Source organism: Podarcis raffonei, chromosome 11, assembly GCF_027172205.1.
Source record: "Podarcis raffonei isolate rPodRaf1 chromosome 11, rPodRaf1.pri, whole genome shotgun sequence".
NCBI lineage: Eukaryota > Metazoa > Chordata > Lepidosauria > Squamata > Lacertidae > Podarcis > Podarcis raffonei.
Window position 1 is genome coordinate 56,748,584 of NC_070612.1, and position 24,464 is coordinate 56,773,047.

The 24,464-nt window shown below is 42.2% G+C and overlaps 1 protein-coding gene and 1 long non-coding RNA gene across 13 annotated transcripts in view; one reads left to right on the top strand and one right to left on the bottom strand.

Moving 5' to 3' along the window:
• The window catches only part of CDC14B (cell division cycle 14B), a 52,167-nt gene that overhangs the window by 25,286 nt on the left and 2,417 nt on the right, over positions 1-24,464 (top strand). For 7 of the 12 annotated variants that reach the window (XR_008332712.1, XR_008332713.1, XM_053408272.1 and 4 more), the window contains exons 5-13: positions 6,359-6,435; positions 8,469-8,535; positions 9,129-9,191; positions 9,560-9,647; positions 10,214-10,444; positions 11,897-12,035; positions 13,702-13,855; positions 14,338-14,438; positions 19,909-20,028. Coding sequence is in view for 10 of the 12 variants with exons in the window: in XM_053408272.1 (XP_053264247.1) it covers positions 6,359-6,435; positions 8,469-8,535; positions 9,129-9,191; positions 9,560-9,647; positions 10,214-10,444; positions 11,897-12,035; positions 13,702-13,855; positions 14,338-14,438; positions 19,909-20,028 (1,040 nt within the window). In the remaining 2 variants the exon portion in view is untranslated. Of the gene's footprint in view, positions 1-6,358; positions 6,436-8,468; positions 8,536-9,128; positions 9,192-9,559; positions 9,648-10,213; positions 10,445-11,896; positions 12,036-13,701; positions 13,856-14,337; positions 14,439-15,670; positions 15,817-19,908; positions 20,029-20,678; positions 20,698-24,464 lie in introns of those variants that run through there. The other 5 variants (XM_053408280.1, XM_053408278.1, XM_053408277.1 and 2 more) reach the window with 4 other exon arrangements.
• Positions 32-14,397, bottom strand: LOC128423291 (uncharacterized). The gene is made up of 4 exons (XR_008332716.1): positions 14,325-14,397; positions 3,292-3,364; positions 2,783-2,887; positions 32-680 (listed from the first exon to the last, which is right to left on the bottom strand). It is a non-coding gene; the product is annotated as an uncharacterized LOC128423291 (long non-coding RNA).

Genomic DNA, 24,464 nt, shown 5'->3' on the forward strand with positions numbered 1-24,464 from the left:
TGAGTATACTCTCTAACGGTAAAAGGAGTTACAATAAAATATTTGTTGTTGTTTTTCAATGTAGGTGGTTGTATTAACCTTCTGATACCTTGACATCTCCCCTTCAAAAAAAGAAATGACATATTTGACATACCCCTGCATGAATGTATTAAATGCATTTTTAGATGTTACTCTGGGGCTGTTGATTTCAGATACATCTAAGAATAATACATAATTATGCAAGTGACTACAGCACTGCAAATAGTGCTATTCCCACAAGTTTTATTTTGGAAATAAACATAGAACCATAGAACTGAAGGATAGTGAGAGTGTTATTAAGAAAATATTAGACATGCCCTGAAATCAGTGGTCCTTGAATGCTCCAGTGAAAATTGGGTTTACAATTCAAATTACCACATATAACCTTAAGCCAAATGAGGTAAAATCTCAAATTAAGAAAACTGTTTATCATGCCTGTTGTAGCTAGAATGTTTTCAGAAAACGAATCTGAATGTGCTGTTCCTTCATTCCATGAAGATCATGAATCATTAATGGCATTTTCATTTATGTTTTCAGAGTTTGTAGGTGATGTAGTTTCTTCCGTTTCTCTTTTCCTATCAGGCCATTTGCTCTCTTGGATCTTTCAATAAGAGTTTCTTGTGGTATACTGTATCAAAAATTGGGTTATTTGGGGACTTGAACTTTAGAAACAGAAGAAAGAAGCATTTCAAATAATGTTCAATAACTTAAAATAATAAATGGGACGGTTAAACAATATGTTAGTGCCTTGAACATGATTTTCGGGTCAGTTTCGTCACTAATCATCTGTATGTAATTGTGACATATATTAAATTGAGCAGCGTGTGTGTGCTGCTGGAAAAGGATATGTGACAACCTTCATTGACCTGGTGCTCTTCAGATGTTTAACACCCCCATCATCCCTGACCATTGGTCATTATGATGGCTGGGACTGAGACTGGGACCGTAGTCTGAAACATCCTGAGGCCATTGCATTGAGGGAGGCTGATACATGGAATATTTGGTAGCAGAGTAATGATAAGTGTTGTGAAATAAGACATCATAGCTTTAGTTTTGCTCAGTTAAAATACCAGCCTGTTCAAACTTAAAAGGCAGAACTGCATTAGCTAGAGAGGTTTATAGTTCTTTGTTAGCAGATAGAAATATAATTTGAGATTACTTCTGAAGTGGGTGCTTTTGATATCCTCTATTATTTCATGGGTTAATATCCTTTCTTCTGACTCTCTTTGTCTGTTTTAATTCAGAAATAGCTCCTGTGTGTCCTGTCCTCCTCCTCCTTTGTCTCCTGCCTCCATCTCAGCTCTGTATCCCAAATCCTGCATTAACTTAGTAACAGTGTTTCTTTTTCTCAGGCTTGGCACTAATTATGTCCTTTTGGAGGGCTACCCTTCTTGGGTCCTACCCTCAGGAATTGCTGTAATTCAGGTCATCTCCAGGACTCATCTCTGTGTACTTTATTTTCTCATCTTCTTCCTTCAGGGTAAGCTGTTTCCTTCACCTCTTGTGTTCTTTGTTTTTTTCTTCTTAATCCTTCCTAGGTTCAGTTTGCCAACTTTTCTAGATGTAACCTTATTTTAGATGGAGCTGCTGAAGCAGAATCACCACTGCTGATGTAACATTCAAATATCTAACCTTTCCATTAGTACTTCCAGTAGTACCTGAAATTAAATTTAAAATTTCTACGTTAATGCATGGGGATTTGATACCAACAGGGTTTCTTGCGTATCTTGTGTTGGCTTTCATAGCCTTCTCTACATTTAAGCAAACAGGTGTGTGTGTATTTGTGTCCTGTCTCTTTTCTAAAACCTGTATTGGGTTGTGCGGGGGTTTTTTCCCCTTACAATGTTTTCTCTCTAAGGGTGCATATTTCACCAGTGTGGTTGTGTCTCATTTCCCCAAGGAATAATATGCAATCTTCTTCTTTGATCTCTGCAAGGTCTCAATGTTTGCCTGCTCCTGTGTCTTTTCATTTTTATACCTGTTTACAGAAGCTGTCTCTTGGTAGAATGCAGCTGCTACTCTAGCTTCCTGGCTGGTGGGTTGCTGTTTTCTACCAAGAGGCATTAGGCAGCTGGGAGGTCAGTGCAGTGCAAACACACTGGCAGGAGTGCCAGATTGGTTCTACCAGTGGATTTGCACTGCGCTGACCTCCCTACTGTATCAACCCTCCCAGAAAGCAATAGTAACCCACTGCCAGAAAGGCAGGGTACTGGTTCTGCTGACTAGGCAAGTTGCTTCTGTAGTCTGTTTTTACACAGTGTTATTATTGTAAACAGTTTATGAGTTATGTTTGTGCCTTGGCTTAGGAAAGTCATTTCTGCTGTATTTATTTATTTTCTGTCTTTCTGTGATGCTTTCTTTCCCACTCTTTTGTAAAGCTGATGAAGAGTTGCTATTTAAAAAAACAAAACAAAATCTATAGAACACAAGGGCTTAAAGTTCTACTTTTTCTAAACATAAAAATATGCACTTAACTTCCACAGGTTTTTCTCTCTCGCACACTTGAGCACAAGTCAACTGTTTTAACTTTAACTCAGATCAGTTGTATATTATATTTCCCCAGAATATTGCATGACTGGTAGGGTATAGAAATACCAATTCAGTTATACTTCCTGCGACAGGAGCAGATGAACTGCTACCCATTTCTTAACCATGGTTAAGGAATCTGGAATGGAATTTCCCTCTTGCACTTGAACCTCTGTGCCTGCCTATGCAATGATTCGGTATCTGTACCAATGATTTAGTGAGCAGAAGGAATACACACCGAAGCAGGGAAGGGCTGGGGCAGGGATTGTGAAGTCTGATGAACCACTCTTAATCCTTTAACCAGGGTTACAGCCAGCTAGTGTTGTCTGCACGGTACCTTGGGCTGAGTTTTGAAGAAAATAAAGCTATTGGTTGATGATACATTCACAAGCTTGCGTGCACTTGCATCCAAAACCATTTAAAACAAAAACATAACCTGTTCTGAAGATTTGTAATGTTTTTACATGCCTGTGTCTAAATGGGGAAAGTAATAACGCTACGTTCTGTTGAAAATAAGTAGTTGTGGACTCAGTGCCTGGTAGGGAGGTTGTTATTAGACTTATCATAGAATCGTATTATCATAGAATTGTAGAGTTAGAAGGGACCCCGAGGGTCATCTAGTCCAACCCCCTGCAATGTAGGAATATCATCTAAAGGATCCATGACAGATGGCCATCCAACCTCTGCTTAAAAACTGGAGTCCACCATCTCCCAAGGGAGTCTGTTCCACTGTTGAACAGCTCTTACTGTCAAGAAGTTCTTCCTGATGTTTCGTCAGAATCTCCTTTCTTGTAACTTGAATCCATTGGTTCAGTTGACCCTGTCAGTGTTTGAAAAAGAAAAAGGTTCTGACCTCCTTTGCTTCCTTTGCCTGGTCCTCAGACCCTAGTTGGCACAGAGAGTCCTTAAGAAAGAGTACTTTGCAGAATGCTGCTTTTATTCTTAAAAAGTTGTCTTCTCCAACCACGACCAACAGCTTTTACCCACACCAAACGCAACTAGCTTTCTACCATCCAACCAACCCACACCCAACACTAACATTGGCCACTCTATATATACAGGTGCATTTTGGTGAAGGGTTGCATGAGTCATTGTAGGCCGCTGACTCATGCTGACTTAGCTCTTTTAGCATTAAAGGATCAGCGGCCAATTTTTAGCTGTGACAGACCCACTGTGGCGGGTGGAGAGGTCTGCCTCACCAACACATTTCCTGCAAAGAAGGCAGTGAGAAAGCAACAATCCAGCAGGATTGGCCGCACAACACCTGTGGACACCATCTAGTGTTGTCAGCTGACGGATAGGTGGGTGTGGCTTGTGAAGCGAAATGACCTGGCAGGCCAAGATGGACCATTGGGCTGGAGATTCCTCACCCCTGTCTTAGAGCAAGATGAGGAGACAGCTCTGGCAGATAAATCATGGTGAATAATAATAATAATAATAAAATTTATTTATACCCTGCCCTCCCCGGCCAGAGCCAGGCTCAGGGCGGCTAACACCAATAAAATCACAGTAAAAACATAATAGGGGAAAGGGGGGGGGCAATTTAAAATACAGGTTAAAAGGCAATTTAAAATGCAGCCTCATTTTAAAGTAGCTGATAAATCAAGAACATAAAGGGAGGGAAGTGTAAGGGTCAGACCCAGTCGAAACCAAAGGCCAGGTGGAACAGCTCTGCCTTGCAGGCCCTGCGGAAAGATGTCAAGTCCCGCAGGGCCCTAGTCTCTTGTGACAGAGCATTCCACCAAGTCGGGGCCAGTGCTGAAAAGGCCCTGGCCCTAGTTGAGACCAATCTAACCTCCTTGAGGTTCGGGACCTCCAAATGTGGTTATTTGTGGACCTTAAGGTCCTCCGCAGGGCATACCAGGAGAGACGGTCCCATAGGTACGTGGGTCCTAGTCCGCATAGGGCTTTAAAGGTCAAAACCAGCACCTTAAACCTGACCCTGTACTCCACCGGGAGTGACCTTAACAATTGATGTGTCCCTCATTAGAAAAGCACTTTCTTCCACTGATTCCCCCCACCCTCACCTTATTATACCATTGCAACATCCTTACGGAAGAGATGGTCTTTCTTAGGACATGGTTTTAATAGGTTATCACTTACGAAGTATACCAGAACTTCCCAGCCTTACTGTCCAGAGCTCTCACCCAGCAGATGCAGGTGTACATGAACTGAGACTGGGAGGTTTTACAGCAGATGTTCCGTCCCACTTCAGCTTTTGCGTAGTAGCAACTCCCGAAGAACCCGCAAATTTCTGCAATAGAATTTTACTTGTCTGTAGGACAGCATTGTGTTCAAAGCAATTTGAAGCTGCGTTTCTTGAAAGGAAATTTAAGCAAGGTAGTTTTCCAAGCCCTTGTAGGGGTGGGGTGGGGGTCCTGCTATTCACTCCATCAGTGCATATAGCCAGCGAAGCTCTCCTTCAAGATTAACAGTAATAGCTTGTGCTGTTGAACGTACAAGCCACTGAGGGTGTTGTGACACGATTCCAGCGCCCTACTAATCAGAATGTGCAGGAGGGTCCCCAAGTGCAACAATCCTCATTTCCCCCCCATTTTGAAGTAACTGAATACAGATTGCCATGTAAGCAGGGGTCCCCTCTTAAGACCAGTAACTCCAGAGACTAAAACTACCCAGCTGTGCTACTTTGTGTAGCATCTGTTCATCAAAACAGGACTTGAATGTTATTGAAACATGATGTGTCTCTTCAGTCCATGCAATGGATAATTGTTTTGTGTACAGCCATATTGTATTGGGAATGCTAATTGGATAATCAAGAATTGCAGCTGCTGAATTATCTTTTGCCTATCATTTTATCCTTTGTTTTGTCTACTAGGAGAGCACAGTTGTTTAGGAAGGCTGATTGCAAAATTGTATCACCTAGCATTTTTAATATTTTAAGGATTAAAAACTGGGGAGGGTGAAACTTGATAGAAGTGTGTACAGTTGCTAAACTTTGCCTATGCTGTATTTTATATTTTCATTTTTAAAGAAGCATTATTCTATAAATTTTCATTGCAAACTGTTTAGTATTTAAAATAATGATGAAATAAGCAGTGTGAGAACAGTCACAGTTCATGTCTTGTGCTGTTGGAGGCTTAAAACAATTGCATTTCCTGCATGACAAAGTTAGGTGTACGATTCCAGAGGTTATTTGTTTACCACACTATGAAAATAAGTAGTACAGATAGGAGTCTTACCCTTGCAAGCAGGTGTAGGCTGGTTGTGAGAGTCAGGCCTAGCTGATATATTGTGGATATGGTGTGGATTCCGCCAGAGTTGCCAAATCACGTGGGTGCTGTGCTCCTTGGGAAAAGCAGTTTGTGTGAATTGGTACCAACATGGTTGTACCAGTAGTAACCATAACACTGGGCTTGGGTTGCTTACATGCCAGACTGCTGTGCAAGCAAAGTCTTCTGTAGCCAATCCTGTTAGTTTAAAAACTGACCCATTTGATGGTTCTGAAAATTTCTTGGGGCATGCTAATGGCTCATGAAGAAAACGTAGCAATGTTTTGAACTGGAATCTAATTCTGATCTGCAATTCTACTGCAATAACACTTTCTGGAGCTTGAACAGCATTTATGTCTGCAAAATGGTTATTGGTTCTATTTGCCTTTTTTCTGGCTTTGTATTGACCGCCATGTTACTTTATAGCCAGTTCTCTGTATCAATTTATGCACACTATCCTTTGTCCTACTGTATGCCTTGCTTTGGTGGGTGGGAGAATTGCAGAGAATATTATCTTGTAGTTAACTTAAAAGTACCATATGAATGTTTTCTCCCCCTTTTTCTCCTCTCTCTTTTCAAAATAGATAATATATCTGAGGGAATCTCCAGAAAACATATACAGGCATTTAGTGTCTGAAAATGTGACATATCTTCCTTTCAGGTAAATGAAAGCATGTATTAAAAGCACCCATCCTTTAAAAATATTCATTTTACCCTTTCTTGGCAGGGGGAGAAACTGATCCCCTGCCCATTTGGAATTCCTATCTCAGCCTTCACTAACTTAGTGCTTTCCAGATGCTGTTAGAATTCAGCTCCCATCCACCCCAAAGAATATGGTCAGTGGTTAGAGAGGATGGGAGTTAAACTCCAAAACCTCTGGAGAGCACCTGATTGGTGAAGACTTTTCTAGATCTTTTTTACATGTGTGCTCAAGACTTACCGTATTTTTCACTCTATAGGACGGACTTTTTCCCTCCTAAAAAGCAAGGGAAAATGTGTGTGTGTCCTATGGAGCGAATGCAGGGGGGAGGCAGACGGGAAAAGCCCCCAAGAGCTGCACACAAGCTCCGTGCGCTATTGCGGGCTTTTCCCCAGGAGGGAGAAGGGACTGACTGGCCACATCAGTCCCCTCTCCCACCTCCTAGAAAAGCCCACAGGAGCCACGCACCCTTTAAAGAGCGTGCGGCTTCTGCGGGCTTTTGCGAGAGGTGAGGGAATTCCCCCACCTCCCAGAAAAGCCAGCAGAAGCCGCGCAGCCCCTTTAAAGAGCGCACGGCTTCTGCGGGAGGTGGGGGAATTCCCCCACCTCCCGCAAAAGCAGGAAGAAGGTCTGGGAGAAGCGCACAGGCTGCCTGCAGCCTGTCCGCTGCTCCCAGAGCTGGGGGGGGTCATATTTTCCCCCTTGATTTCCCCCTCTGAAAACTAGGTGCGCCCTATGGTCAGGTGCGCCTTATGGAGCGAAAAATACGCTACTATCCTTAATCAAAAATAAACCAGATAGGGGAGCCCCATGCAATTTGCTATGGCAAAATGTGTTAAGGAAACAATTTTTAACACTGTTGTTTAGTTACTGATCCCTAAAATATAGTTTTGTGTTTACACCAGCTGAACACTTCTCATATGATAGATTGGAGTGCTCTACATGTAGACACAAACACAGTGCAATCCTATTCATGTCAGGTAAGCTGCACTGAGTTCAGCAAAGCTCCCCTCCAATAAGTGTTTACTGGAATGCAGCCACAGGCTTCAAGGTTGATGGGGGGCCAAGCTAGCTACTTACTTAAGCGGCTAGTGGATTTTGCCCCCATGACAACACAGCTTCCAAGTGCAGCAATTTATTTTTCCACCTGCGGCTGACTAGTGCCTAGCATAGCAAATGAACCCAGAGTTGAGAATTCAACAGACATGCAGGGCAGATCATTCCAGAAAACGAATCGAGCAGTTGGGACTTAGCTTGGCACAGGATGCTCCCCGCATTAACCTGAATACTTCTCTTATCATGGTGGTCAGTGTGAGCCTCAGTGAAGCTTGCAGCATCTGCTGGCTGGAGAGCTCTCAACAAAAGGGGCAGGTTGGCCGTGGGCAGCAAGGATGGGCAGACTCCAGCTAGTGGAGTGAGCCAGTCTGACCTCTCTGCCATTTCTCTCGCATTTGCTGTTGACCCAAGAGAGCAAGGCAACCAGCCACAACAAGATCCTTCCTTGCCATGGCACTGCTCCACTGGTGCGGCTTAGGGTACCAGTGTCCATACATTGAGACCATTTGGCTTTTGCTGGAAAAGCAGTAATTGTGTGCCACAAAACTAGGGAACGGTTCAAATGTCCTTTTGACACGTATTTATCTGCTTGCTGTTAACTACAGTGGTACCTCTAGATACGAACAGGATCCGTTCCGGAGCCCTGTTCGCATCTAGAGGTAAACATAACTAGCGACAGCACGTCTGCGCATGTGCGTGACATCCTTTTGAGCGTCTGCGCATGCGCAAGCGGTGAAACCCGGAAGTAACGAGCTCCGTTACTTCCCGGTTGCCGAGGAGCACAACTCAAACGCGCTCAACTCGAAGCAAATTTAACCCGAGGTATGACTCTTAATAGAAATCACTAGCTAGAGTGTGTCGTAGCCAAGTCAGGAAGCCTTAAAAATTTTCCTTAGGAAAGTTGGCCAACATTGAGTTCACACTTGTGTGCCTTGCAGGGATGCTGCGTTTGGTACCTGCAGTTTTCATCTAACGCTGCTCGACTGCTTTCAGGCGGTAAATAAGGTTAGTGAAATAAATTCCGTGTGATCTGGAACCCTGTATTTTGATCAGAACCTTATGGGATTCTGGACAGTTTGAAATCTGAAAGATTACTCTTCCAAAAGATTGGATAATTAAGAAGAGGGGAAAATAAGCCAAATCACAATTATGGTTTGGATCCATAGTGAGATCAGACTGCACTTCCATGTTTGTATGATGTCTCCCACTCCCCAAATTCTATAAATCCCCCTCTTCCTGCAGCCCCTCATTCCAAACAATGCATCATTCTAGAGGGTCCTCTGAGCCTCAGGAGTGGGCTTTCACTGGTCAGTAAGCCAGCTGTTGTTTATTTTTATTAGCTTTGTGGCGACCCAATGTGTTTTAAATAAATAAATTCCATTGTGTGAGCAGGAGTGACTGCATGGGTAGCAGTCATAATTACACTTACACAGCAATTTCTGAGTGTTTCGCATGTATCATTTACATAAGTAAAGTTTTGGTTCAGACAATGTAGATAATATGGAATGGTAAAAGAGACAGACTAAAAGTGATCATTTATGGTCCATTCTACAAGGCTTCTGTTGTTGTTTTTAAAGTTACTCTCTCGCAAATTTTAGGCTTTGCGGTATGGCTTCCTTGATTTCAATTCATTTGATGTAGATGAATATGAACACTATGAGGTAAGCATCATTCTGTTTACTGATGTCTACTTATAATTACTGCTGAGACTGTCTTTGCTTAAAATTGGCATGCATTACTTATAGCTCTTGATTTTTTCTGTTTTCAAGATAGTCTATATCTAAGTATGTGGAGTCAAGGAAAGTAAGGTAAATAACAAAAAGATGTTTCAATACACTTAAGGCTGTCGCATGACAGTGTGAGAGCATGTGGTCTATAATCCCAGATGAAATCGGAATTACACATTCTTATTCTGCAAAACCTTACATCAGCATTCCTCGTCATCCTCACTATGTTCACTGAAGCAAATGTGACTAATGTCAGGGATGCTTTAGGGATGAAGTAAACAATTCTTCTGTTTTCTTAACAGAGGGCTGAAAATGGAGACTTTAACTGGATAATACCAAAAAAATTCATTGCCTTCAGTGGCCCACACTCAAGAAGTAAAATTGAAAATGGTATGTTTAAAAGATAGAGGCACTTGCGGCGGAAACAGTACATTATTTGTTACTTATTGCGTTACCAACTATAGCAGCCACGTACAACTTCCAAGAGACTGTGATCTACTCCCAATATAAAAAAACTGGCTGTGATCTACCCATAGTCATTGGAGGGAGGAGGGACTTATTTTAGGAGGGAAAGGCCAGAGTTGTTGAGATTTTTTTTGGGGGGGGAGGCTAACCATTAACTGCAACACTAACAAGCACACAAAACAATAAAGCCAACTAATGTCAGCAGCAGACTAGAAATGATGCCCTTTTGAAGCTACGTAGGGACGGGGCAGGGGGCGCAAACATTCATTATACATTGCTTTGAATCCCGTGATCGATAAGGATCCTGCGACCAGCTGCGATCTTCCTGGGATCTACCTGTCGATCACGGTCGACCGGTTGGACATAGCTGAACTATAGAAATCAGATTTGAAAACAGACTGGGTTGATAGGTTTTGGTGGGGTATTTTGGGTGGCTTGCTTGATATTTTGTTCTACACTGCCGTAAATGTTCATTGGTTCCTTTCTTCCAGGTTACCCACATCACGCCCCCGAGGCCTATTTTCCCTACTTCAGAAGACATAATGTTACCACTATAATCCGTCTAAACAAGAGAGTGTATGATGCAAGGAGATTTAAAGATGCAGGGTTTGAGCATTATGAACTCTTCTTTGCTGATGGAAGTATACCTAATGATGCCATCATCAGAACATTCCTAAGTATTTGTGAAAACGCTGAAGGTGCTATAGCAGTTCATTGCAAAGGTACAGGAATCATGAGTTAAAGTAATTGACACTAACTTTTTGGGATAGCACTCACAGCATGCATTATTAACCATCACTTAGTTCAGCCATTAAGCAGCATTTTTTTTTTTAGCAATTTGACCAAAATCACACCAGTTTCTCTTAAAAATCATTTGTACTGCAAGGATTCTGACATCTCTGTCATTAGAATGTTGGAAGTCTGCTTTTTCTTCCATCTTATCCCTAACTACTGTGGCCTCTTGCTAGGTTACTACGTCCAACTTCCATGTGGAATCTTGCTAATCATACATAGTTTAGATAGAGTCTGAGAAATGGAAGCAGTAAGCCTCTAAAGATTCTGCTTTCGTCCTGTGTTCCAGTGGATTCCACTAAACTGTAACAAGCACAAATGTGAAATAAATAAGTTACCTGCATAAATGTGTAGTAAATAAAGAGCATTCTAGCAAGGCCACCTGCCACAGGTAAGCCTCATCATAAGTCACCCAGGAGGTAGTGATAACTTAGGAAAGTTTTTTATGGGGGAAAAGTGACAGTGTGCCGCTCAAGCCTTTAGACGTAACAGTAAAGGTGAACATCCTTACAGAATAACATATGGATATATTTCAGTTTGCTTTTTTGTATTTTACAAATCTGGGTATCGAAAGCTAAGCTCACTTTGAAAGATCCCTTCCAGAACAAACTTTTGACTGCCACCTTATGCCCAGGTATGCCTTTGGTGCAGTTTAGAAAGTTTTGATTACAGATACAGCATGTTGAATCCAAACAGGTTGGAGAGCACTTCCCGAATGGGGTGAGCTGTGAGCAACTTGGGATTAGGAGGGAGCAGAGTTGTTGAAAATTGGATACCCCCCCCCCAAATTTCCCCAGAGGGCCACAGGTGGCTCAGCTCAGGAGCATCTCCATACCATTGGAAGAGATTGATGAAAGCTGAGGAGCCTGCTCAGGCATTTGCTGTTTAAATTTGTTTATAAAATACATCAACAGGGCACTCTGAGTTGACCACAGAGGATACTGTCAGTTACAGAAAAGAGTATTATCTCAAGCCAGAATAGGAACATAGGTAACTGCCTCATAACAAGTCTATTGGTGGATCTAGCCCAGGGCTGTCTGCTCTGACTGGTAGTGGCTTTCCAGAAGCAGAAAAAGGGCAACCTCATCATCTACATCCCGATGGATCCTATTAACTGGAATGCTGGAGATTTAACCTGGGACCTTTTGCGTCCAGAGCATGTGATGTATGACTGAGCTTATATAGTGTCGTTCCCCCCCACACACATACCAGATACATGGCCCGATGTGCTTGGGGTTGCTTTTTGTGAAGTCCTGGCCTAAGAAATGTAGGGCCCAAGCAATTGTGGTTTGCAGAGGGAGCATAAAAGCATGATAAAGCCTGACTGAGGATCTGCTTGCAAAAGCCAGAAAAAAGAACCAGCTTATTTGTGTTCCACGCAGCTGGACTTGGCAGAACTGGCACACTTATAGCCTGTTACATTATGAAGCATTACAGGATGACTGCTGCTGAAGCGATTGCCTGGATTCGAATCTGCAGACCTGGCTCTGTGATTGGAGCACAGCAGCACTTCCTGTTAGAGTAAGTAAGCTTTTAAACCCATTTCCCCCCCAGAAGATTGAATCAGTGCTGAAGCTATTTAATTATTTGCATGCTGTGACTGGGACCTGGCCTCACACAAATTGGTAATGACCATTCTGCCTTCTGATATATTAAATATAGGTTAAAGGAGGTTAGGACCATAAAACAGCAGTTACCCACATAGAGAGCAGCGATTGGCTGTGTGCCTTCTGAAGACACTGGTAATTCTGACTACTGGCTTGGTCTGCTGCTTGCTGCTTTACACGTAAATCGGAAACTGCAGTATAAGCAGCCTACAATCACCGGCATCTGGTTAGAGCTGTGTGTCTTTGACTTGCCTTCCCATCAATAGCATACCTTCCAACACTATGAAGCCCAAATCAGGGATGCTGTCTTTCCAGACACCGTCTTCCCATTTTTTATTGTGAGAGCACACCAGCCAGTTTGGTTGCTGTGATCTCATGTGATTTTTTGCTGCAGCCCCCCCCCCAATAACTGCTTTCTTCAGGCACAGTGCCCCCAAATCCATGTTTTGGGGCACCATGCGAGATTGCGGCCCCCCAAAAGTGCTTTTTTCAGGGGGAAATTGCACCATGAAATCGCACAACATCGCAGCAACCCAAATGGCCACTGTTGTATTGTGAGAAAAAATGGGATCTCCCTTTCTTCCCGCTGAGACACTTGCAGGGTATGCAGTAGAATTCAGCGGCTGAATGTGCATTACTGACAGAAGCTGAAATCACAGAGCCTGTACAGTTGCACACACATTCTCCCTGGACTGTCGCATTCACTAAGCCTTAAAGAAAAAGGAAGTAAAACAAAAAACCCAACCTCCGAATTATAGACTATGACACAGAATTGGATAGAAACATCAATATATATGAATTACTACCGAAGTGGATATAAAAATGAAATGAAACATTATTTTTTTTTAAGGTGAAGACCATGCACAAGACATAGCAATGAAATGTTTAAAATGCAGTGATTAAAATATCAATACTGACCGATGCCTTAGCATCAGAACAAGTACGTTGAAAGACTTCAGTTGGCACTCATTAAGCCTGCCAGCAGACTGAAAGCAACTTTTAAATCTAATGCGTCTAATTGTTTTAAACAAACAACAGCAATAGCTCTCTGAAACGTTTGTCTCCTGCCTTTCAGTAAAACTTTCAAGGTGGAAATAGAATTATAGTTGTTGTTTTTTTAAAAAAACAACAACTCTGGTTTGCATCCATCTGTTCACAAAAGGGCTTTTGATTCAGCTGAGATCCACTCTAATGCAAGAGAGACAATTTTTAATGATTCCCCCGGCATCCCTCCACACTACTTCCCATGCTGTTCCAAAGATTCTACCAGCCCTCCAGAGCAGATTGCTTTTTTTGTTGCTGGGGAGGGTGTTGCAAAGAAGAGGAGGAGGAATTGGCAAAAATAACCTCATTTTCCAATTACTGGAAACCACTGCTAGGTCAAAGCAATTCTGCAGATGGAAGGGCATAGTTGGATGCAATGCGATAAATATTTTACATGACTATATTGAGACCATTTTGTACCACATTAGAGGATGGCACACCTGCTACTGGACTCTGCATAAACTATGAATTTGGATTTGTAAATGTAGTCAAAAAATGATACTGGTAATTTCTACTGTATTTTCTCTCCGTAACAGGAAACAGTCAGAACTTTGGTTGGAAGGTGATATTCTCCGTGCAAAGCTAAGGAAGACTGCAAAATACACTGTTACGAAAATTCTTTCAGGAGTAGATGACATTTCAATTCATGATTCCAAAAGTCAGATTGGCAGCAGTAAAGATTCTGAACCGGTAATCACCCAAACGTCGTGCTGTTGTAAATCTTAGGGCATTGCTAAATGTGGGTATAATAAAGCAAAAGTGGTTGGATTTTTTTGGTATGCTCTTCTATATTCCTATTCCTAAAAAGCATCCTAAGAGTAGGGGAAAATGCGTGACGAATGAGCAAGATTGAAAGGACATTCTACAGGTGAGGTATGGGCATAATATAGTTGAATTTAGATATTATTTTTTGAGTAGCAGAAGAGAGATACACAAGTTTCTCTTGCTGTGGAGAGGGCGTTCCTCCTGTGGGTTTTTATGCCTGTGTCAACAAAAAAATAAACAGATACGCACCAAAATGCTAAAGAAATGTTTTTATGAAATCTGTTGCAACTTTAGGTGAAAAGTTCATTAGTTCACTGGGGGTCTGGTATGCATCAAGTTTTATGCTTCAGCATCAAGACTTTGAAGTATACTATAAATTATTCCAATGACTTACCATTTATTTACAGTACAGTGATGATGAAGAAGAAATGCACTCAGTTACGCAAGGAGATAAGCTTCGTGCCCTGAAAAGTAAACAGCAGTCAAAAGGAAACTCAGTTCCACTAACGTAAGTTAATTTCATTTTGCATCTGTAAATGCAAAGGCCTCTTTCTTAAAGTCTGGCTTCTTCAGTATGTATTTAGGTACTCTAAAAGTTGCACACAATTAATTCATTGCCACTAGCTGTCACCTTGATGTCCAAATCTTCTCATTTCCTTATCATCAGTAAATTCTCCTCTCTGCCGCATCTCCTAACATATCAGGCTCATTGGCTAAATCACAAAACACTTACTAAACCGTTTCAGTGTATTTTTTAAAACAAAACTGCTACAAAACAAGGCCCTTCCAGGATTGGTTTTCCTACCCATAACTTAGAAGTTTCTTGCTTTCTGCTTTTAGGGAAACTGCTGCTGGAGCAGTTCCCAGTGTTTGTGTGTGAGAGTGTGAAGGTTTTTGGCCAAAATAAATTCCTTTGCATGTGCATTATGGTTAGAAAAAAAAGCATATCGGGTAAAAAGTATGCAATACTTTTAAAATATAATTTAATAAAGAAAAGCAGCACATCTCTCTGTGTGTTTTGTTTGAAGTGTGTATGTATGTTTTGATGCTGATGTTGCTGTTGCTGTTAGATCTGGCAGACCAAATATTAGTGAAGCAGATGTAGCCTAATTGATGCATAGCTGTCATCTTTTCCCTTTTCTTGCGAGGAATCCTATTCAGAATAAGGGAATTTCCCTTAAAAAAAGTGAAGCGTTGACAGCTATGAATTGATAGACCCTCCCACAGAGAGCATATAATATTGGTACGCTATATTATGAACAAGGTTTTGTGTCTGTGTGTTTTTAAGGGCGGAGATTGCACTCAGGTCCTGCTTTTTAGCCTCCCATAAGTACCTACCACTTATATTACCACTGTGAGAACAGGATGCTAGACTAAATGGACTATTGGCATGATGCAACAGGCTCTTAAATTGTATTCTTAAATGGCATTTGGACAAATCTGTCAGTTAATTTCCATCTAAGACAGAGTTTGGGGTATTTTAGGTGAAAAGTCATTTGCAGAATCCTTCCTAGATTCACCCTGTAAATCAAACCAAGGTTAAAATAATCTCCCTAAAAATACAGCATGGCTTTTGAGCAGGGAAGGGATTCCCCCCCACAGCACCAAAGAACACAGATAGAGCTTTTTTCCAACTGCAACTGGCTGAAATGTACCACTCATTTCTTAAAAAAAAGAGTTATTGATTTTCCCCTTTGATTTCATATCCATCTCTTCCTCCCCACCCACACCCCTTTTTAGATGTCTCCTAGCTATGCTGGTGTCTGTCCTGAGTAGCATTGTCCTGTGGTGGATTGTGTGTGGCTCCCTTCTTCCCAACCTCCTATTCTGTCTAGATGGGTTAAGAACCTAGGTCCAGCAGGACCTCCCTTGACAGAGTCATAGTGTAAGTGTGTCCCTATTACATTCTTTACAGAAGTTCACCTTCTCGCCTCTTTCATAAATGCATGCTCCAAGCTTTTACAGCCTTCTTCTTTTTCCCTCCCCCCCTTTTTTTTTGCAAGGCATCATGGACCTTGGGCTACTTGCTTTTACAAGAAAAACTGATTGTGATTTGTGTGCTTTAGAATTGCCCATCGAAAACTGCCAGACATTTGCAGGGTGGTGTTCTTTTCTTGTCTGGTGTTCTCTTGTTATCGGCATATGAAAGGTCGTTTAGGGTTTCTTCATCTCCAAGTTCTGGACTAGTTTTGAATAGCTACCTTGCCTCAGTAATCTGTGCTGGATTTTGATCCTCAGATTATGGATTTGAAAAGATGCAGACAGTGCTTTGTCAGTGCAGTACAGGTCAGACACTGAAACTTGCAATCCTATGCTTGCTTCCCTGTGAACAAGGCTGCATAGGATTGTGCTGTAAGTGAAGGAATATAAAAGGGGAAAACTATTTTCTGGATTGCAGGTATTCTGGATTTTTTCACATATGAAAGTCTTAAATCCCACCTTTCTGTCTGATTTAGGATGGAAATGTAAAATAGTTTATGAAAAAGGAAAGTTTGTTGTGTCTTGGATTGTACTGGGCCGATTTAAGAAACGAGGCCTTATGCCCCCTAGTGATATTTTGGAATATTTCACATTTCCCTGTATCTTTAACAAGAAGGTCTTGTGTTGAGCAGCTTGTGCTTCATTGCAACTTTCAGTCCTTAACTCTGCTCACGCTTACTAGCTTAATAGGTTATATGCTCCAATTTAAACCTACAGAAATGAGGCATAGATTATTTCCTTAACTTGATAAATATAGAATCTTAGAATTGTACAGCCGAAAGTGATTCCCAGGGCAGTCTAGTCCAGACCCCTACAATGCAGGCAATAAAGAGAAAGAGCAGGATGTCATTCACATATTGCTGGAACTTTGATAGCAGCTCCTAGCCATTTCACACAGATGCCCGCTCCCATTCTTTATAGCTGAAGACCATTCTCTTGCTCTGTGTTGTTTCTGGAAATTAGCATATCCTTCATTTTTAGTTTTAAAAATGCAGTAAATCACTGTATACACATCAGCCTTAGTGTGCTTAGAATAGCTTGCATTTTATTAACTCCTGGAGACTTGAGACACATTTCTTGTCTCACAATACAAGCGATGAGCTATGCATTACAACCAGTGAAATGAATTGGTGTCACAAAGCAAAAGATGCAATTACAGTGAGGAATTAAACTGTCTCTTCCCTTTGCAGTTGCCACTACAGTTGCAGTCTTGCAGAACCTGTCACTTATCTGAAATGCACCCACTTACAAAATGTGGGGAGAGAGGGAGGGGTCACTGCTGTAGAAGAGAGATTTAGCATCTTAATGGAGCAATCCTTTGTCCCTGGGAGTGCTCCTATGAGGGAGATGGAGGTGTACCAGTGAAAAGATACTTAGATCTCCACTGGCATAGACCTTCCACCAGTAATATTGGGTGGAGGAGGTAAGAAAGGGGCTTATCGGGGCTGGCTATGGATACACCCGAACCATAGACCCTTTGTTTCCCTCACATGCCCACAGAATCACTGAAACTGTGAATGCCTGTCATGGGGTGGACGTAGTTAATTCCCTCCTATTGCAGCCCCTGGCAGGGGGGTGAAATCTGTTGTCCCCCACCTCCTGCTCTGGCTACTATGAAATAGCCAAGCAGTGGATTTGGCTCCCATTGTACCAGCTGATCATTCTTTCCCTCTTCCCCAATTCTGGTGTAAAGGTAAGTTAGGATTACTCTGTTAATTGTCCTCTCAATGACTGGTTCATATCCTTTGTGGAGGAAAACGTTTTTTTAATAGCTGACCGGAATTTTTACTGTCCTTTTAAAGTTTTCAGGAATGCCTTTTTATATATCTAAAGTGGCTAAGAATAGAATAAATAGAAATAAACTGAAAGCATATCAAAAATATAAGCCCTATTATTATTATTTTTTAAAAAGTAAGAATAAAGAAATCCATAGTCACCTAGCCATTGTCCTTCCTGGAAAGTTTCACTGAACAGAACTATTATTGCAGCCCACTTAATTGCTTACAGGAACAGACGGGGGAAAATTCTTCTACAGTATCAGAGCTGAATCTTGCTTCATGAAGATATGGGATTTATTTGTTTAAATTTGTATACCGCCCTTCATCCGAAGATCTCAGGGTGGCTCACACCAGAAAAATACCAAGTGAAAACACAAAATACGTAATAAAAACAAGAACAAAAAAAAGAGCAAGCCAATAATACCCCCCTCCCAAAAACACATTTAAAAGGACATAGAATTGTTAATCAGCCAAAGGCCTGGTAGAAGAGAACACCTGATGCCCTTAGAGGTATAATGAAGGTGCCAGACGAGTCTCCCTGGGGAGAGCATTCCACAAACTGGGAGCCACTACAGAAAAGGCCTGTTCTCATGTTGCTACCCCCTGGACCTCTTGTGGAGGAGGCACACAAAGAATGGCCTCAGATGATGATTGCAGGGTCCAGGGTGGTTCAAATAGGTGGTCCTTGAGGCACTGTGGTCCTGAGTCACTTAAGGCTTTGCAGGTTAAAACCAGTACTTTGAATCGGTTCCGGAAACTATTCGGCAGCCAGTGCCGTCAGGCCAGGATTGGCGTAATGTGCTCAAACCGTCCTGCCCCGGTGAGCAGCCTGGATGCCAAATTCTGTGCCAGCTGAAGTTTCCAAACCATCCTCAGAGGCAGCCCTACATATAACACATCGCAGTGATCCAGCCTAGAGATTACCAGAACATAGACAACGGAAGTTAGGTCATCCCTGTTCAGGTAGAGGTGCAGCTGGGTCAACAGCCAAAACTGATGGAAGGTGCTCCACACCACTGAGGCCACCTGAGCCTCTAGCGAAAGCAAAGGATCCAGGAGTACCCCCAAGCTATGCACCTGCTCCTTCCGAGGGAGTGTAATTCCATCAAGAGCAGGCATCCGGTCTAGGGAGCCGCCCACTGACCATGCCTTGGTCTTACCTGGTCCTGTCCATCCACTGCCTCACCTGCAGATGTAAAGGAGAAATTGTTGTGTGTCATCAGCTCATTGCTGACAACGTACCCTAAAACTCTGAATAATAACCTCACTCAGCGGTTTCATGGAGATGTTAAATAGCATAGAGGATAAAATTGAACCTTGAGGAACCCTACGTTGAAGGCTCCACAGGGCCAAAGAGCACTCCCCAAGCATCACCCTCTGGAAATGGTTATCTAAGATGCTATGTGAGTGTGCACCAGGTCACCAGCTAGGAGGGAAAGGGTTTTCAGTAGGGTAATGTATGCTGATGAAATCTCTCCCCTTTCCAGTAATAACTGGGTAGTGAAGTGGAGGAATTTAAGGAGAAGTTTGTTCCTGCTTCACTGCCTATGGAAAGCATGGGAAAAAAACAAGGACATTAGGAGAACAGGATAGCAGCAAAGCAGAAATTTTCTTGTTTTTTAAAAAAGTGTTGGTTGACATAACTTTTTGAAAACCAAAGAGTTCATTTGCCCCAGTGTAGGGATTCACAGATGGTTTTTCCATGTGTATAAAAACCAGGTTTTTTGGTTATAAACTCCAGTGGTCAAGCTTGGGCAATCACTTCTCCTTTTTATATTTAGATATTTCTTAGTATCAGTTCATATGTTGGATTGTGTGGTCACCCGTGCCTTGTCTAGGACATTCAGGAGTAATGCAGAGATGTTTGTATGGTAGGATCTTGGTCCTCCATAAAGGCACTTTTGTTGCACTAGAAAGAAAGAAAGAAAGAAAGAAAGAAAGAAAGAAAGCCCTTTGCTTCTCTGTTTTGGAAGTAAAAACTTGAGCCCAAAATGGTTGGCTGTATTAATAGTCTGAACGAAAAGTTTTAGTGGATTTAAAACAGAGCCGATATCTGAATACTACCACACACTCAATGAGAAACAGTTGTCCACAAAATCCTGTCTTTTAGGCATCTTAGGTAGGCGTTTTTAGGTAGAAAACTATATGCCATATTTATCTTCGTACATTATGTACATTTGAGTTTACTTTTAAGTAATTTCTTTCTCCTACTCCTTTCAGGGTAATTCTACAGTCCAGTGTTCAGAAAAGTAAACAGCCTGAAACTAGCAATTCTGACAGCAATTCAGGCCATTCTAAAAGAACAACCAGGTCTACTGCAAGAAAAGGCAGTTTTAAAAGGTGAGAACTACTGTGCTGCCCTGCAGACACTGTCAATTAATTAAGGCTGGACTTTAAATAAAATTCAGGCTTCTGCTGCTTGAATTAAATGCTGCTTTCAGACAAACACTGAACCGTAGTTTTAGTGCAAGTAGCAGTGAGCTTTGAGTTCACAGATTCCCCCTTCCCTCCTTCAGTACAGCCATGAGGTCAGAAGCATCCTCTTTAAGTTTTGAACTAACCTGTTTCTTTTTGTATCTGAATTTGAGGGGTGGGAGGAACTACGTTTAGCTTTTGAGAGGCGGGGGTCCCCTTTTCAAATAAGCCCACATCAAATTGTGGTTTGTGATCCCGGCATACTTAAAACTATAGTTTAAACTAATCAGAGCTCTTGCCGGTTAGTTTAAAAGTAGAAATGGATGCTGATGATGTTCTCCTTATGGCATGACTCGTAAGAGGAGAGAGGAAGGGGGAGCATGTGAGACCAGGACTCCATGGCTGCTCACACACATAAAGCTAAAATGTGATTTGGTGTTGCATCCAGCCTGGGCCCAAGTATCCTTTGCTAATGTATTGGAAAACTGTATTTAAGACAAAACTACTTGAGTTAAATGTGGATGTTTTGAATAACATGCATCATGAAGGCACATGAGGTCTCCATCTTTGTGAAGCTAAGCAGGTCCAACTCTGGCCACTGCCTGGATGGGTGACAACCTCAGAAGCCACGTATGAAGGTTGAATGTAAGCTGAAGTAAATCAGTAAAAGATGTTTTTATACCATCAGCCTCCCCTTGTAAAACAAGTTTAAAAGACTTCTGTGTGGGTGAGAGAGTCTCTTAGATATAAGAATATGAAAATTACATAAATACCTCCTCTACTTAGATGCAAAGGCCTTAAAGAACTGAGCAGGAGGCATGGTGTTTATAGAAAACAATGGGGGGGAGACTTGGACATACAGGATTGCAAGATTTTGTTGCTTAATTAGTGTATTTAAGATATATTTTGAATGACTAAAAGATGCCCATGATTAATCAGTCACCAATTTGAAAAACATACAGGTGCTACTTTTTTAAAAAAGGAAAAAGGAACTGTAGATGGTATTGTGTCCTGTGTGAGAAAGGAAGGGGAATACATTTCTTGTAAGATGATGGCTGCTGGTGCCATAAGTGCACATCATCAAAAACAAAACAAAACACTCAAGTAGCTATGCCGTTGTTAATTTTAGAACTATTGGAGGGGGCTTTTTATAACAAATCACTTGATATTAGACTGGCCATTAGTTTAACAGAAGGAAATAGAAATCGTATTACATCAAAGTTTGAAAAAATACATGTTATTTTTGGGGGGTGTAAATTTGGTTGTTGATGGTGCATTTTGAAATGTATTCTTGCAGTAGAGATACTAGTCTGGGTTTCTATGCTCCCCCTCCAACCACACGATCTAGTTCCAAGGCAGCAGGGTTGTCCTGTCTTGGCAAAGATTTACGTTCCTCCTTGGAAGTATTTGCTGAGAGTCTTTTTGTTGAGAAGCTTTATCACCTCTATCCAGCATGTCATTCCTCTTCTCCAGCTGTTCTGTTCTTCTGTTTCCTACTAGCCCTTCACCTGAATCCACTTGCTGCAGCACTATTGTTTTGTGCTATCAAGGCGCATGGTCTTACTCTTGTGTAGTGAATGAAAGACCTTATGGCAGTAACAGCCACCCAGCCTTACAATGTCAATGACATTTTATCTGGACAATACTTATTTTTCTAAATGGCTTCAGCAGAAACAATTCCTGCTTTTACTTTTAATATTTGCTTGTTTCAAAATTATTCGTATTTCCACTACTTTCACATTCCACTAACTATTTACTCAGCTTGTTAAAGCAGAATGAACAATGAACCAGTTTCTCAAAACCTGCTGTTTTCTGCTGGCTATCTTTCCTCCTTCTTTCTGCATAGTCTTACTGTTATCTTTGATATGCCTTTATTTGAACTTTTTCGTCTTCAAATATCCCTAACATTCTATTTCCATTGCACTCTAATAGATCTCTGCCTTCAATCTCCACACCTTTTACTTGACCAGATTCAGATATTACATCTTGCCTTATTTAAGACAAGATATGCACAAACCATATACACAAACATGCCACCCCTTCCCTTCTCTTTTCTCTCTGAGGACCCTTTGAAGAAAATAAGGAGGCTGCAGGGGCAGAAGAGAAGGTGATGTCTCTTACATGAGCAGATTTCTGCTGTGCAACAAGGATTCTGCCCTATAGGTTTGGTTAACCAAGAAAGTTTTCAATCTTGATGTGCCAAGGAGAGAAAAAGTGGTGCAAGAACAGAAGGCACAAAGGCTCAAGCCTAGTTGCATCTGAACGGGCCCTTTCCTTAGAAGATATCTTGGGTCAGTAGATTAAGGGCCCACAGGCTAAATCGTTGCATGGATTGGATACTTTAGGCACTGGATAATTGTGATTTAAATAGTACACAGTAAGGCCAGGCAATGTCTGGTTTTCACCATCATGATATATCACTGGCTAAACATTGTGATATACTGATAAACCACAACATCTGAAATAAGGATGGAGGCATTGGCCGGCTTCACGTTTTCTCCCGCATTGTAATTTTTGCTGGCACCTGCTCTTGTGATTCGCTGCCTCCTGCAGGGAGCAGGAGAGAGCTGAGCAGGCAGAGTTAACGGGCTGCAGGAATCGAGAGCATTGGCTGGCTTCATGGTTTTTCCCACATTATGATTTTTGGTTAGCGCACACCCAAACACACACACACACACACACATACATCGTGATTTGCGATATATTCCCAGGTCAAAAATTATGAAACCGCTAGCAAGATACGGACTTCAAACCAATTTTGAATAATATATCAATATACAGTATCGCCCAGTAGTTTCCTGTAGTTTTGTGGTTGCCATATTTCTTTTGACTTCAGTGGAACCGAGGTCAGAGAGGAATTGTACGCTGGTGTTTGAGTAGCAGAAATTAGTCATTTACATCAGGAGTGAGGAGCCTCAGGCCTAGGCATAAATGTGGCCCTCTGGACCTCTTTCTTTGGCCCTCAGGATGCGCCCCCCCTCCAGCTGCCCTCCTCCAATAGGTCTCCCTCTACCTAAGTGCTTTGCCAAGAATGTGTGCTCAAACTGTGATAATGCCTCTTGTTAGGCTCAAATTTGAATGGACAGGTGTATGTGTAGAAACCTGATTTTTTGCGCGGCTGGACTGTAATCTGTTGCACAGTGGTAAGACTTGCATGAATATTACCCCTGGCTGCCTGTGAGGGTATGTGGCCCTCAAGCCTAAAATGATTCGCCCCCTCAGTTTTCTACATCACCTTGAATAGTGATGGACGCTCCCCTTGTTCAGCCTCTTGCACAATTGTTTCAGTCAAATAATATCAAACATTTAAAAGAGAATGGAAATCCAGGAACCAGCCAAGGCACCAAGGCGCACTTGTGATGTGGCTCATCCTATCTTTTGAAATTTTAGAAATGATATGTTAAGTGAGAAGATAACAAAAATGAATCTGTTATGCTTCACTGTGTTAAAAAGAATAGAATCAGTTTGGAAGATTATGGGTTGCAAAATCATACCCTCTGTCTTCCGTTTCCAGGTTTCCCCCAACAATAGTTTGCCAAGATGTCCAAATTCCTGAACAGAAGGACTATTGTCTCTTTGCAGAGGGGATATCAGTGGGTGTTTTCTGACATTGGCTACAGCTCATACTCTGGAATTCTAAACTAGGGTATACAACTTAGTGGTGATCACACCTCCCTTCAGTAAAGGGTGAAGACCAGTAATTCTATAACTTGTTTTCTCAAGTCCTATGTACAGAGGGGGGTTTGGCACACTGTATTTCCCACGCGGGTGTACAGGGTGTACAGGGACGCGGGTGGCGCTGTGGGTAAAACCTCAGTGCCTAGGACTTGCCGATCGTATGGTCGGCGGTTTGAATCCCCGCAGCGGGGTGCGCTCCCGTCGTTCGGTCCCAGTGCCTGCCCACCTAGCAGTTCGAAAGCACCCCTAAGTGCAAGTAGATAAATAGGTACCGCTTTATAGCGGGAAGGTAAAAGGCGTTTCCGTGTGCTGCGCTGGTGCTGGCTCGCCTGTGCAGCTTCGTCACGCTGGCCACGTGACCCGGAAGTGTCTCCGGACAGCGCTGGCCCCCGGCCTCTTAAGTGAGATGGGCGCACAACCCTAGCGTCGGACACGACTGGCCCGTACGGGCAGGGGTACCTTTACCTTTATTTCCCACGCAGAAGTAAGTAAGGCACACAGAAGTGAATTTTGGAGATGTGGGAACTGACTCCTATAATGCTGGAAAAGTCAGAACAAATCCTAGAAACATACAAGTGACCCAAATGGGGCATGGAGAGAGTTGTTTTCAAAAGCAACTTGCAATGTTGGCCACACAGCAGTTTTATGTATCCTTTGGTGCAGTGCTGAGGCGCATAAACAGA